Here is a 17256-nt window from a genome sequence, read left to right on the forward strand (position 1 = left end):
AGTGCAACCTATATTTGATACAATGAAAGTTGAAAGGATTTTACACTATGGTGAGATATTTTTTGGGGGATTTCCGGTGACCTCTTAAGGGTGGAACTCCATGCTCTTATAAGTTCTCTGAACGGATAAGGATCCTGGCTGGGTTTGTACCGCAATTGTCACTGACCCTCTGTATTAGGAGGTCCGTGCAAGTTGGGTTTCTCGTGTTGTGGTATCTCGAGGTTGGATCTTCATGACCTTCCGTAATAGGAGGTCCGTGCAAGTTGGATTTCTCGTGTTGGTGGCATCTCGAGGTTGGATCTTCATGCCCCTTAAGTTCTCCTGGATGGAGAAAGGCCCTGGCTGGGTTTTGAGTCACAAGTGTTAATGATCTTCCGTAATAGGAGGTCCGTGCAAGTTGGATTTCTCGTCGTCGTGGCATCTCAAGGTTGGATCTTCTGTAATAGGAGGTCCGTGCAAGCTGGTAGGTGAGCATTCTTTATGATGGAGATGGCAGTTTGAGGATCTTGCACCTCTTACCTTGATACGGACATAAAATGTTTATTGGATACAATCTATCCAATACGTTTCAGGGGAAGGGCCTCATCTCCATGTGGAGACGCTGATACCTCATCTTGTTTAGTAGCCTCAGGGGAGAATCCCATCCAGATGTAATCACAATACTTTACATTTAAGCCCTGAAGAAGGGGAGATCTTCCCCTGAAATGCGTTGGTTATACTGTATCCAATACACATTTCATATCATTATCATATTATTGGACTATCTGTGCCGGCGCTCCTGACTTCATACTGAAAAAAACAATTATGTGTTGAGCGGTTCGTTCACCCTGATGGGGGCAGCAACCAAGGAACACAGCCAGGTCATACTTCCCCACGCCGTCACTGTATATGAACCCTTCTGGATTTCCCAGAACCAGAATCAGCATTCTCAGGGCGGTGACACCTCATGGCGCCATCCGCCCTGCACTCACCTCATCCTCCTTCCTCAGGGTCACATTTCTGGTCCACCAGTAATCTATGGATATGTGGGTGCCGATCTTCAGAGACCTGTGAGAGGAAATCAGGGAGATATCAGTGAGGAACATTTAGAACCGATTCAGAACCCAATCCAGGACCCCAGCTTGTAGGAAGGTGCATTCTGCTGTGCTGGTGCCCGCTCTGCAGCTATCTGGATCTTCTGTCTCTGCTCATTTCCTCAAAGTACTGGAGCCAGCCAGGTGCAAATTGTTACAGAGTAGATGTGTGGTGGATCTGAGGAATCGATTGGCTAGATTTTCCCACCAATTTTCCAGAGATCCACCAAAAAGGGCTCCATGAAATACCCTGTTTGCACCCTGAAACCCGAGCTGTCGTTGGCTGCAGCACAAGCCGATGAGCGGGTCCTGGCCAATGATTTATGTCCGGGACCCACCAATGGGCTGAGCAAAGGACAGAAGAGAGCTCTGTGCTGCTAAACAACACAGAGCTCTGTACAGACAGCAGTGACGTGCCAGTTTGTTTTCTACCAGCAAAGCACATTACACATACATTCTATTACCAAAAGTATTGGGACGCCTGCCTTTACACACACATGAACTTTAATGGCCTCCCAGTCTTAGTCTGTAGGGTTCAATATTGGGTTGGCTCCGCCCTTTGCAGCTATAACAGCTTCAACTCTTCTGGGAAGGCCGACCACAAGGTTTAGGAGTGTCTATGGGAATGTTTCACCATTCTTCCAGAAGCGCATTTGTGAGGTCAGGAACTGATGTTGGATGAGAAGGCCTGGTTCGCAGTCTGCGCTCTAATTCATCCCAAAGGTGTTCGATTGGGTTGAGGTCAGGACTCTGTGCAGGCCAGTCAAGTTATGTTATATACAAGCTGTGTAACATCGGGAGATCCCCGCTCTGTGTGATCCGGCCGCCAGATCCTCCTCACAGTTTCCTCCTGATTCCTCCCTGCTGCACTGATGGCCACTGAAGAGGCATTACTGATATGCTGTACAGATGGGCACTAATGAGGCTGCACTGATGGGCACTAATGAGGCTGCACTGATGGCCACTGATAAGGCAGAACTAATAAGCTGTACTGATGGGCACTGATGAGGCCGTGTTTAGAAACAGACTTAGGGGCAGGGCAGAGTAGGGGTTGGGTGGGGCAACTGGTGGCGAGTAACTCTTAAGGCCTGGCTAGTGGCTCAGGACTTGAAATTTTGAGCCTTGGTAACACAATACGCCCACCACTAATTAAAATCCTGCAGCGCCCGTGAGGTCCCCCTCCTAGAGAGGGCACATGTAGTCAATGAACATCTAAATGATTCAGAGAAGGATTGGGAGAAAGTGCTGTGGTCAGATGAGACCAAAATTCAGCCCTCTGGCATTAACTCAGAATTTGGAGGAAGAAAAATGCTGACTATGACCTGAAGAACACCATCCCTACAGTCACCGTCCCTACAGCCGACACCGTCCCTACAGCCACCGTCCCTACAGTCACCGTCCCTACAGCCGCCGTCCCTACAGACGACACCGTCCCTACAGCCACAATCCCTACAGTCACCGTCCCTACAGCCACCGTCCCTACAGCCACCGTCCCTACAGCCACCATCCAGGTGGAAACGATGCTTTGGGGCTGTTTCTCTGATAAAGGTACAGGCCGACTTTGCCGCATTGAGGGGCCAATGGGCGGGGCCATGTATTGTAAAATCTTGGATGAGAACCTTCTTCCCTCAGCCAGAACACTGAAGATGGGTCATGGATGGGTCTTCCAGCATGACAATGACCCAAAACACACCGCAAAGGCAACAAAGGAGCGGCTCAAGAGGAAGCACATTAAGGTCATGGAGTGGCCTAGCCAGTCTCCAGAACTTCATCCTATAGAACATTTATGGAGGAGCTGAAACTTCGAGTTTCCAAGTGACAGCCAAGAAACCTTAAGGATTTAGAGAAGATCTGTAAAGAAGAGAGGACCAAAATCCCTCCTGAGATGTGTGCAAACCTGGGGGCCAACTACAAGAAACGTCTGACCTCTGTGCTTCCATCTACAAGAAACGTCTGACCTCTGTGCTTCCATCTACAAGAAACGTCTGACCTCTGTGCTTCCATCTACAAGAAACGTCTGACCTCTGTGCTTCCATCTACAAGAAACGTCTGACCTCTGTGCTTCCCAACTACAAGAAACGTCTGACCTCTGTGCTTCCCAACTACAAGAAACGTCTGACCTCTGTGCTTCCCAACTACAAGAAACGTCTGACCTCTGTGCTTCCCAACTACAAGAAACGTCTGACCTCTGTGCTTCCCAACTACAAGAAACGTCTGACCTCTGTGCTTCCATCTACAAGAAACGTCTGACCTCTGTGCTTCCATCTACAAGAAACGTCTGACCTCTGTGCTTCCATCTACAAGAAACGTCTGACCTCTGTGCTTCCATCTACAAGAAATGTCTGACCTCTGTGCTACCCAACTACAAGAAACGTCTGACCTCTGTGCTTCCCAACTACAAGAAACGTCTGACCTCTGTGCTTCCCAACTACAAGAAATGTCTGACCTCTGTGCTTCCCAACTACAAGAAACGTCTGACTTCTGTGCTTCCCAACTACAAGAAATGTCTGACCTCTGTGCTTCCCAACTACAAGAAACGTCTGACCTCTGTGCTTCCCAACTACAAGAAACGTCTGACCTCTGTGCTTCCCAACTACAAGAAATGTCTGACCTCTGTGCTTCCCAACTACAAGAAACGTCTGACCTCTGTGCTTCCATCTACAAGAAACGTCTGACCTCTGTGCTCCCAACTACAAGAAACGTCTGACCTCTGTGCTTCCAACTACAAGAAACGTCTGACCTCTGTGCTTCCCAACTACAAGAAACGTCTGACCTCTGTGCTCCCAACTACAAGAAACGTCTGACCTCTGTGCTTCCAACTACAAGAAACGTCTGACCTCTGTGCTTCCCAACTACAAGAAACGTCTGACCTCTGTGCTTCCCAACTACAAGAAACGTCTGACCTCTGTGCTTCCAACTACAAGAAACGTCTGACCTCTGTGCTTCCAACTACAAGAAACGTCTGACCTCTGTGCTTCCCAACTACAAGAAACGTCTGACCTCTGTGCTTCCATCTACAAGAAACGTCTGACCTCTGTGCTTCCATCTACAAGAAACGTCTGACCTCTGTGCTTCCATCTACAAGAAACGTCTGACCTCTGTGCTTCCATCTACAAGAAACGTCTGACCTCTGTGCTTCCATCTACAAGAAACGTCTGACCTCTGTGCTTCCCAACTACAAGAAACGTCTGACCACTGTGCTTCCAACTACAAGAAACGTCTGACCTCTGTGCTTCCATCTACAAGAAACGTCTGACCTCTGTGCTTCCAACTACAAGAAACGTCTGACCTCTGTGCTTCCATCTACAAGAAACGTCTGACCTCTGTGCTTCCATCTACAAGAAACGTCTGACCTATGTGCTTCCAACAAGGGTTTCTCCACCAACTACTAAGGGATCAAATACTTATTTTACTCCATGAACTGCAACTCCATTTATAACATTTGTATCATGTGTTATTCTGGATTTTTGGTTGATATTCTGTCTCTATCATATAAAATACTCCTATGATAAAAATTATACACCCGCCATTTCTATGTAAGTAGGCAAACTTACACAATCTGCAGGGATCAAATCATTATTTCCCCCCATGTATATGGTAACTTAGCTGTGACCGGGGTTTTAGGAGTGTTCAGGAGTTTAAGGGGTGGATGGGGGTACAACACCACAACACAAGGTGAGACGTCTGCTGGTTAGCGCCCCCCATAGATGGAAATCAGTTTTTCAGGTTTCACCTACAGAGGAACCAGGCGAAGCGCCGAGGCCTCTTCTGTGGAATATCTGGATGAATGCGAAGTGCCGATTCCACCCCATATAGAGGATGGAGGGACGGATTCCGGGCGGTTTTGGTGGAAGTTCTGCAGACACCAGATGGGTGGTGTGAAGGCCATGAGATCAGAAGACTATCTCTACCCCCAACCCCCAACCACCCGCTGCCAATCCGGGGTCTCACCTGCAGAAGCGGAGCATGCCCTGTGCCGATATCCTCATCCTTCTCCTCTTAGGTCCATCTGATGTGTAATAAGCCAGAGCCCCGAAAGATGGGACCCCAAGCAGAGAGCCCAGCCACAGAACTCGGGGCCATCGCCGCAGGGAGGATCTGTGAGATAAAGAGAAATTCTGATCACTGAGCACCGACAGTATATCATCATTATACTGCACATCCTCAGATAGGGGCCCATTACCCAGAATTCCCGGGTCACATGCAGCCATGTCTGCCTCACCACATCCGTCCGGAGAACAGGAGGTTAAATATACGCCGAGACAGAAACACAGAGAAACCCCTCACCCCCCTCCTGTCCCCACCCGGCAGCCGGCTGTCCCTGACCTGCAGCCATTATCTCCTCATCTGTCCTCCACACACCAGATACAGAGGAGAGACACTGGGAGCCACACTGTGCCGGGGCCCCGCAGGAGCCATAGAGATTATACATGGACCCTTTACACTGTATACTGACACCCCGTCCTCCATACCATATACTGTGCCTGACACCCCGTCCTCCATACCGTATACTGTGCCTGACACCCCGTCCTCCATACCATATACTGTGCCCGACACCCCGTCCTCCATACCGTATACTGTGCCTGACACCCCGTCCTCCATACCGTATACTGTGCCTGACACCCCGTCCTCCATACCATATACTGTGCCTGACACCCCATCCTCCATACCGTATACTGTGCCTGACACCCCATCCTCCATACCGTATACTGTGCCTGACACCCCGTCCTCCATACCGTATACTGTGCCTGACACCCCATCCTCCATACCGTATACTGTGCCTAACACCCCGTCCTCCATACCGTATACTGTGCCTGACACCCCGTCCTCCATACCGTATACTGTGCCTGACACCCCGTCCTCCATACCGTATACTGTGCCCGACATCCCGTCCTCCGTACCGTATACTGTGCCTGACACCCCATCCTCCATACCATATACTGTGCCTAACACCCCGTCCTCCATACCGTATACTGTGCCTGACACCCCATCCTCCATACCGTATACTGTGCCTGACACCCCATCCTCCATACCGTATACTGTGCCTGACACCCTGTCCTCCATACCATATACTGTGCCTGACACCCCATCCTCCATACCGTATACTGTGCCTAACACCCCGTCCTCCATACCGTATACTGTGCCTGACACCCCGTCCTCCATACCGTATACTGTGCCTGACACCCCGTCCTCCATACCGTATACTGTGCCTGACACCCCACCCTCCATACCATATACTGTGCCTAACACCCCGTCCTCCATACCGTATACTGTGCCTGACACCCCATCCTCCATACCGTATACTGTGCCTGACACCCCATCCTCCATACCGTATACTGTGCCTGACACCCCATCCTCCATACCGTATACTGTGCCTGACACCCCATCCTCCATACCGTATACTGTGCCTGACACCTCATCCTCCATACCGTATACTGTGCCTGACACCCCATCCTCCATACCGTATACTGTGCCTGACACCCCATCCTCCATACCGTATACTGTGCCTGACACCCTGTCCTCCATACCGTATACTGTGCCTGACACCCCGTCCTCCATACCGTATACTGTGCCTGACACCCCATCCTCCATACCGTATACTGTGCCTGACACCCCATCCTCCGTACCGTATACTGTGCCTGACACCCCATCCTCCGTACCGCATACTGTGCCTGACACCCCGTCCTCCATACCGTATACTGTGCCTGACACCCCATCCTCCATACCGTATACTGTGCCTGACACCCCGTCCTCCATACCGTATACTGTGCCTGACACCCCATCCTCCATACCGTATACTGTGCCTGACACCCCGTCCTCCATACCGTATACTGTGCCTGACACCCCATCCTCCATACCGTATACTGTGCCTGACACCCCGTCCTCCATACCGTATACTGTGCCTGACACCCCATCCTCCATACCGTATACTGTGCCTGACACCCCGTCCTCCATACCGTATACTGTGCCTGACACCCCGTCCTCCATACCGTATACTGTGCCTGACACCCCGTCCTCCATACCGTATACTGTGCCTGACACCCCATCCTCCATACCGTATACTGTGCCTGACACCCCGTCCTCCATACCGTATACTGTGCCTGACACCCCATCCTCCATACCGTATACTGTGCCTGACACCCCGTCCTCCGTACCGTATACTGTGCCTGACACTCCATCCTCCATACCGTATACTGTGCCTGACACCCCGTCCTCCATACCGTATACTGTGCCTGACACCCCGTCCTCCATACCGTATACTGTGCCTGACACCCCGTCCTCCGTACCGTATACTGTGCCTGACACTCCATCCTCCATACCGTATACTGTGCCTGACACCCCGTCCTCCATACCGTATACTGTGCCTGACACCCCGTCCTCCATACCGTATACTGTGCCTGACACCCCATCCTCCATACCGTATACTGTGCCTGACACCCCGTCCTCCATACCGTATACTGTGCCTGACACCCCATCCTCCATACCGTATACTGTGCCTGACACCCCGTCCTCCATACCGTATACTGTGCCTGACACTCCATCCTCCATACCGTATACTGTGCCTGACACCCCATCCTCCATACCGTATACTGTGCCTAACACCCCGTCCTCCATACCGTATACTGTGCCTGACACCCCGTCCTCCATACCGTATACTGTGCCTGACACCCCGTCCTCCATACCGTATACTGTGCCTGACACCCCGTCCTCCATACCGTATACTGTGCCCGACACCCCATCCTCCATACCGTATACTGTGCCCGACACCCCCTCCTCCATACCGTATACTGTGCCTGACACCCCCTCCTCCATACCGTATACTGTGCCTGACACCCCGTCCTCCATACCGTATACTGTGCCTGACACCCCATCCTCCATACCATATACTGTGCCCGACACCCCGTCCTCCATACCGTATACTGTGCCTGACACCCCGTCCTCCATACCATATACTGTGCCCGACACCCCGTCCTCCATACCGTATACTGTGCCTGACACCCCATCCTCCATACCGTATACTGTGCCTGACACCCCGTCCTCCATACCGTATACTGTGCCTGACACCCCGTCCTCCATACCGTATACTGTGCCTGACACCCCATCCTCCATACCATATACTGTGCCCGACACCCCGTCCTCCATACCATATACTGTGCCTGACACCCCATCCTCCATACCGTATACTGTGCCTGACACCCTGTCCTCCATACCATATACTGTGCCTGACACCCCATCCTCCATACCGTATACTGTGCCTAACACCCCGTCCTCCATACCGTATACTGTGCCTGACACCCCGTCCTCCATACCGTATACTGTGCCTGACACCCCGTCCTCCATACCGTATACTGTGCCTGACACCCCATCCTCCATACCATATACTGTGCCTAACACCCCGTCCTCCATACCGTATACTGTGCCTGACACCCCATCCTCCATACCGTATACTGTGCCTGACACCCCATCCTCCATACCGTATACTGTGCCTGACACCCCATCCTCCATACCGTATACTGTGCCTGACACCCCATCCTCCATACCGTATACTGTGCCTGACACCTCATCCTCCATACCGTATACTGTGCCTGACACCCCATCCTCCATACCGTATACTGTGCCTGACACCCCATCCTCCATACCGTATACTGTGCCTGACACCCTGTCCTCCATACCGTATACTGTGCCTGACACCCCGTCCTCCATACCGTATACTGTGCCTGACACCCCATCCTCCATACCGTATACTGTGCCTGACACCCCATCCTCCGTACCGTATACTGTGCCTGACACCCCATCCTCCGTACCGTATACTGTGCCTGACACCCCGTCCTCCATACCGTATACTGTGCCTGACACCCCATCCTCCATACCGTATACTGTGCCTGACACCCCGTCCTCCATACCGTATACTGTGCCTGACACCCCATCCTCCATACCGTATACTGTGCCTGACACCCCGTCCTCCATACCGTATACTGTGCCTGACACCCCATCCTCCATACCGTATACTGTGCCTGACACCCCGTCCTCCATACCGTATACTGTGCCTGACACCCCATCCTCCATACCGTATACTGTGCCTGACACCCCGTCCTCCATACCGTATACTGTGCCTGACACCCCGTCCTCCATACCGTATACTGTACCTGACACCCCGTCCTCCATACCGTATACTGTGCCTGACACCCCATCCTCCATACCGTATACTGTGCCTGACACCCCGTCCTCCATACCGTATACTGTGCCTGACACCCCATCCTCCATACCGTATACTGTGCCTGACACCCCGTCCTCCGTACCGTATACTGTGCCTGACACTCCATCCTCCATACCGTATACTGTGCCTGACACCCCGTCCTCCATACCGTATACTGTGCCTGACACCCCGTCCTCCATACCGTATACTGTGCCTGACACCCCGTCCTCCGTACCGTATACTGTGCCTGACACTCCATCCTCCATACCGTATACTGTGCCTGACACCCCGTCCTCCATACCGTATACTGTGCCTGACACCCCGTCCTCCATACCGTATACTGTGCCTGACACCCCATCCTCCATACCGTATACTGTGCCTGACACCCGTCCTCCATACCGTATACTGTGCCTGACACCCCATCCTCCATACCGTATACTGTGCCTGACACCCCGTCCTCCATACCGTATACTGTGCCTGACACTCCATCCTCCATACCGTATACTGTGCCTGACACCCCATCCTCCATACCGTATACTGTGCCTAACACCCCGTCCTCCATACCGTATACTGTGCCTGACACCCCGTCCTCCATACCGTATACTGTGCCTGACACCCCGTCCTCCATACCGTATACTGTGCCTGACACCCCGTCCTCCATACCGTATACTGTGCCTGACACCCCATCCTCCATACCGTATACTGTGCCCGACACCCCCTCCTCCATACCGTATACTGTGCCTGACACCCCCTCCTCCATACCGTATACTGTGCCTGACACCCCGTCCTCCATACCGTATACTGTGCCTGACACCCCATCCTCCATACCATATACTGTGCCCGACACCCCGTCCTCCATACCGTATACTGTGCCTGACACCCCGTCCTCCATACCATATACTGTGCCCGACACCCCGTCCTCCATACCGTATACTGTGCCTGACACCCCATCCTCCATACCGTATACTGTGCCTGACACCCCGTCCTCCATACCGTATACTGTGCCTGACACCCCGTCCTCCATACCATATACTGTGCCCGACACCCCATCCTCCATACCGTATACTGTGCCTGACACCCCATCCTCCATACCGTATACTGTGCCTGACACCCCATCCTCCATACCGTATACTGTGCCCGACACCTCATCCTCCATACCGTATACTGTGCCTGACACCCCGTCCTCCATACCGTATACTGTGCCTGACACCCCATCCTCCATACCATATACTGTGCCCGACACCCCGTCCTCCACACCGTATACTGTGCCTGACACCCCATCCTCCATACCGTATACTGTGCCTGACACCCCGTCCTCCATACCGTATACTGTGCCTGACACCCCGTCCTCCATACCGTATACTGTGCCTGACACCTCATCCTCCATACACAAATAGTAGCCAATAGCATGCAGTCTGTTCATTCTGAGTTTGGCTCTTTTAGAGTGCAGATTATAAAATGTAATTTCCAGGCGGTTTGGCGCCCCCATCACCGCCTGAAACATATACAAGATAGGATGCAGACGCAATGGGCGGGGTTATTGGCACACATAGGGGGTCTTTCACCTGGTGGTCTGTGTGGTGAATCCTCGGACGGAGGCGGAGACATCGCGGTGACAGCGGCTCAGCACAGAACTGTGATACCGACAGAGCAGAACCTGCGAAAGAGAGAAAATGTCACATGACCACCCACAGCTGTCCAATCCTGGCCCTCAGGATTGGTGGGCAATATTCTATAGCAGCCTGGAGGCGGTCCATGTAATAGGCTCGTTACATATGCAGACCCCGCCTCCTGTCATGTCCACTAATTAAATATGTACGCTCCACCTCCTGAGGCTCCGCCTCCAATATCACCAACCCAGACTGTCTCCTCTCTCTCTATATATATATATATATATATATCTGTGCAGTCTCTCCCCTCTCTGTATATATACACATATTTATATCTCTAGATTGCATTCTCTCTCTATCTCTCTCTCTGTATATATATATATATATATCTGTGTCTCTCCTGTGGATGTCTCTCACCAGTCTCAGCATGGTGTCTCCTGCCTGTTTCTGGTCAGGTGGACATCCCCCCTCCCCTGTCATGTGATCAGGCTGTGGGCGGGGTCAGTGTCTGCAGATGTATACATTGTATCTCCCCTCTGTGTGGGAACAATGTAACAATCCGGAGTGCGGAGATCCGGGCATTTCTCCTATAGAGGAGATGGAGATGAATGGAGATGCAGAGGAAAGGAAATCTCTCCATATTACTTCACCGCACAATTCACCATCCGACTAACCCTCCTCCCTCCTATATACCCTCATCACCTCCCTCCTATATACCCTCATATCTCCTCCCTCCTATATACCCTCCTCCCTCCTATATACCCTCATACCTCCTATATACCCTCATATCTCCTCCCTCCTATATACTCTCATATCTCCTCCTATATACTCTCATATCTCCTCCTATATACTCTCATATCTCCTCCCTCCTATATACTCTCATATCTCCTCCTATATACTCTCATATCTCCTCCCTCCTATATACCATCATATCCCCTCCTATATACCCTCATATCTCCTACCTCCTATATACCCTCATATCCCCTCCTATATACCCTCATATCCCCTCCTATATACCCTCATATCCCCTCCTATATACCCTCATATCTCCTCCCTCCTATATACTCTCATATCTCCTCCCTCCTATATACTCTCATATCTCCTCCCTCCTATATACCCTCATATCACCTCCTATATACCCTCATATCTCCTACCTCCTATATACCCTCATATCCCCTCCTATATACCCTCATATCCCCTCCTATATACCCTCATATCTCCTCCCTCCTATATACTCTCATATCTCCTCCTATATACTCTCATATCTCCTCCCTCCTATATACCATCATATCCCCTCCTATATACCCTCATATCTCCTACCTCCTATATACCCTCATATCCCCTCCTATATACCCTCCTATCTCCTCCCTCCTATATACCCTCATATCTCCTCCCTCCTATATACCCTCATATCTCCTCCCTCCTATATACCCTCATATCCCCTCCCTCCTATATACCCTCATATCCCCTCCTATATACCCTCATATCCCCTCCCTCCTATATACCCTCATATCTCCTCCCTCCTATATACTCTCATATCTCCTCCCTCCTATATACCCTCATATCTCCTCCCTCCTATATACCATCATATCTCCTCCCTCCTATATACTCTCATATCTCCTCCCTCCTATATACCCTCATATCCCCTCCTATATACCCTCATATCCCCTCCTATATACCCTCATATCTCCTCCCTCCTATATACCCTCATATCTCCTCCTTCCTATATACCCTCATATCTCCTCCCTCCTATATACCCTCATATCTCCTCCTATATACCCTCATATCTCCTCCTATATACCCTCATATCTCCTCCCTCCTATATACCATCATATCTCCTCCCTCCTATATACCCTCATATCCCCTCCTATATACCCTCATATCTCCTCCCTCCTATATACTCTCATATCTCCTCCTTCCTATATACCCTCATATCTCCTCCCTCCTATATACTCTCATATCTCCTCCTTCCTATATACCCTCATATCTCCTCCTTCCTATATACCCTCATATCTCCTCCCTCCTATATACCCTCATATCTCCTCCTATATACCCTCATATCTCCTCCTATATACCCTCATATCTCCTCCCTCCTATATACCCTCATAGCTCCTCCCTCCTATATACTCTCATATCTCCTCCCTCCTATATACCATCATAGCTCCTCCCTCCTATATACCCTCATATCTCCTCCTATATACCCTCCTATCTCCTCCCTCCTATATACCCTCATATCTCCTCCCTCCTATATACCCTCATTTCCCCTCCTATATACCCTCATATTTCCTCCTATATACCTTCATATATCCTCCCTCCTATTTACCCTCATAGCTCCTCCTATATACCCTCATCACCTCCCTCCTATATACCCTCATATCTCCTCCCTCCTATATACCCTCATTTCTCCTCCTATATACCCTCCTATCTCCTCCCTCCTATATACCCTCATATCCCCTCCTATATACTCTCATATCTCCTCCCTCCTATATACCCTCATATCTCCTCCTATATACCTTCATATCTCCTCCCTCCTATATACTCTCATATCTCCTCCTATATACTCTCATATCTCCTCCCTCCTATATACCATCATATCCCCTCCTATATACCCTCCTATCTCCTCCCTCCTATATACCCTCATATCCCCTCCTATATACTCTCATATCTCCTCCCTCCTATATACCCTCATATCTCCTCCCTCCTATATACCCTCATATCTCCTCCCTCCTATATACCCTCATATCTCCTCCTATATACCCTCATATCTCCTCCCTCCTATATACCCTCATATCTCCTCCCTCCTATATACCCTCATATCTCCTCCTATATACCCTCATAGCTCCTCCCTCCTATATACTCTCATATCCCCTCCCTCCTATATACCCTCATATCTCCTCCTATATACCCTCCTATCTCCTCCCTCCTATATACCCTCATAGCTCCTCCCTCCTATATACCCTCATATCTCCTCCCTCCTATATACCCTCATATCTCCTCCCTCCTATATACCCTCATATCACCTCCCTCCTATATACCCTCATCACCTCCCTCCTATATACCCTCATATCTCCTCCCTCCTATATACCCTCATAGCTCCTCCCTCCTATATACCCTCATTTCTCCTCCCTCCTATATACCCTCATATCTCCTCCCTCCTATATACCCTCATATCTCCTCCTATATACCCTCATATCTCCTCCCTCCTATATACCATCATACTCCCTCAGAGCTTGAAAACTCTGTACATAATCGATCATATATCCTATATACCCTCCTATATACATATCTTCTATATACCCTCATATCTCCTCCCTATATTCCATCATATTGTCCTCCTTTATACCATACTATCTCCTCCTCCTATATACCCTCATCTCCTCCCTCCTATATACCCTCATATCTCCTCCCTCCTATATACCCTCATATCCCCTCCTATATACCCTCATATCTCCTCCTATATACCCTCATATCTCCTCCCTCCTATATACCCTCATATCTCCTCCCTCCTATATACTCTCATATCTCCTCCCTCCTATATACCATCATATCTCCTCCTATATACCCTCATATCTCCTCCCTCCTATATACCCTCATATCCCCTCCTATATACCCTCATATCTCCTCCCTCCTATATACCCTCATACCTCCTCCCTCCTATATACTCTCATATCTCCTCCCTCCTATATACTCTCATATCTCCTCCCTCCTATATACCATCATATCTCCTCCTATATACCCTCATATCTCCTCCCTCCTATATACCCTCATATCTCCTCCCTCCTATATACCCTCATATCTTCTCCCTCCTATATACCCTCATATCTCCTCCCTCCTATATACCCTCATATCTCCTCCCTCCTATATACCCTCATATCTCCTCCCTCCTATATACCCTCATATCTCCTCCCTCCTATATACCATCATATCTCCTCCTATATACCCTCATATCTCCTCCCTCCTATATACCCTCATATCACCTCCCTCCTATATACCCTCATATCTCCTCCCTCCTATATACCCTCATATCACCTCCCTCCTATATACCCTCATATCTCCTCCCTCCTATATACCCTCATATCTCCTCCCTCCTATATACCCTCATATCTTCTCCCTCCTATATACCCTCATATCTCCTCCCTCCTATATACCCTCATATCTCCTCCCTCCTATATACCATCATATCTCCTCCTATATACCCTCATATCTCCTCCCTCCTATATACCCTCATATCACCTCCCTCCTATATACCCTCATATCTCCTCCCTCCTATATACCCTCATATCACCTCCCTCCTATATACCCTCATATCTCCTCCCTCCTATATACCCTCATATCACCTCCCTCCTATATACCCTCATATCTCCTCCCTCCTATATACCCTCATATCTCCTCCCTCCTATATACCCTCATATCTCCTCCTATATACCCTCATATCTCCTCCCTCCTATATACCCTCATAGCTCCTCCCTCCTATATACCCTCATATCTCCTCCCTCCTATATACCCTCATTTCTCCTCCTATATACCCTCATATCTCCTCCCTCCTATATACCCTCATATCTCCTCCTATATACCCTCATTTCAACTCCTATATACCCTCATAGCTCCTCCCTCCTATATACCCTCATATCTCCTCCTATATACTCTCATATCTCCTCCCTCCTATATACCCTCATATCTCCTCCTCCTATATACCCTCATATCTCCTCCCTCCTATATACCCTCATAGCTCCTCCCTCCTATATACCCTCATATCTCCTCCCTCCTATATACCCTCATATCTCCTCCTATATACCCTCCTATCTCCTCCTATATACCCTCATATCTCCTCCCTCCTATATACGCTCATATCTCCTCCCTCCTATATACCCTCATATCTCCTCCCTCCTATATACGCTCATATCTCCTCCCTCCTATATAACCTCATATCCCCTCCTATATACTCTCATATCTCCTTCCCTCCTATATACCCTCATATCTCCTCCTATATACCTTCATATCTCCTCCTATATACCCTCCTCCCTCATATACCCTCATATCTCCTCCTATATACTCTCATATCTCCTCCTCTCCCTATATACCCTCATATCTCCTCCCTCCTATATACCCTCATATCTCCTCCCTCCTATATACCCTCATATCCCCTCCCTCCTATATACCCTCATACCTTCCTCCCTCCTATATACTCTCATATCTCCTCCCTCCTAATACCCTCATATCTCCTCCCTCCTATATACCCTCATACCTCCTCCCTCCTATATACTCTCATATCTCCTCCTTCCTATATACCCTCATATCCCCTCCTATATACCCTCAGTATCTCCTCCTATATACTCTCATATCTCCTCCTATATACTCTCATATCTCCTCCCTCCTTTATACCCTCATAGCTCCTACCTCCTATATACCCTCATATCCCCTCCTATATACCCTCATAGCTCCTCCCTCCTATATAACTCTCATATCTCCTCCTTCCTATATTACCCTCATATCTCCTCCCTCCTATATACCCTCATATCCCCTCCTATATACCCTCATATCTCCTCCTATATACTCTCATATCTCCTCCCTCCTATATACCCTCATATCTCCTCCCTCCTATATACCCTCATATCTCCTCCCTCCTATATACCCTCATATCCCCTCCCTCCTATATACCCTCATATCTCCTCCCTCCTATATACCCTCATATCTCCTCCCTCCTATATACCATCATATCTCCTCCCTCCTATATACCCTCATATCCACTCCTATATACCCTCATATCCCTCCTATATACCCTCATATCTCCTCCCTCCTATATACTCTCATATCTCCTCCTTCCTATATACCCTCATATCTCCTCCCTCCTATATACCCTCATATCTCCTCCCTCCTATATACCATCATATCTCCTCCCTCCTATATACCCTCATATCCCCTCCTATATACCCTCATATCCCCTCCTATATACCCTCATATCCTCCTCCCTCCTATATACCCTCATATCTCCTCCTATATACCCTCATATCTCCTCCCTCCTATATACCCTCATATCTCCTCCTATATACCCTCATATCTCCTCCTATATACCCTCATAGCTCCTCCCTCCTATATACTCTCATATCTCCTCCTTCCTATATACCCTCATATCTCCTCCCTCCTATATACCATCATATCTTCCCTCATATCTCCTCCTATATACCCTCATATCTCCTCCCTCCTATATACCCTCATAGCTCCTCCCTCCTATATACTCTCATATCCCCTCCCTCCTATATACCCCAATTTCTCCTCCTATATACCCACATATCTCCTCCCTCCTATACCCTCATAATCTCTCCTATATACCCTCCTATCTCCTCCCTCCTATATACTCTCATATCCCCTCCCTCCT

The 17256-nt window shown here is 49.4% G+C and overlaps 1 protein-coding gene across 2 annotated transcripts in view; it reads right to left on the minus strand.

Moving 5' to 3' along the window:
* The window catches only part of ADCK5 (aarF domain containing kinase 5), a 34259-nt gene extending 23319 nt beyond the window's left edge, over positions 1-10940 (minus strand). The window contains exons 1-3 of one of the 2 annotated variants that reach the window (XM_082258627.1): positions 10836-10940; positions 5025-5171; positions 972-1047 (exon numbers count right to left, since the gene is read on the minus strand). In XM_082258627.1, coding sequence (XP_082114753.1) covers positions 972-1047; positions 5025-5062 — 114 coding nt within the window. In that variant the 5' untranslated portion in view covers positions 5063-5171; positions 10836-10940. Of the gene's footprint in view, positions 1-971; positions 1048-5024; positions 5172-10835 lie in introns of those variants that run through there. The other variant, XM_082258628.1, reaches the window with a different exon arrangement.
* Positions 10941-17256: the final 6316 nt, after the last annotated feature.

Source organism: Pelophylax lessonae (genome assembly GCF_965119305.1).
Source record: "Pelophylax lessonae genome assembly, chromosome: 5".
Classification (NCBI taxonomy): domain Eukaryota; kingdom Metazoa; phylum Chordata; class Amphibia; order Anura; family Ranidae; genus Pelophylax; species Pelophylax lessonae.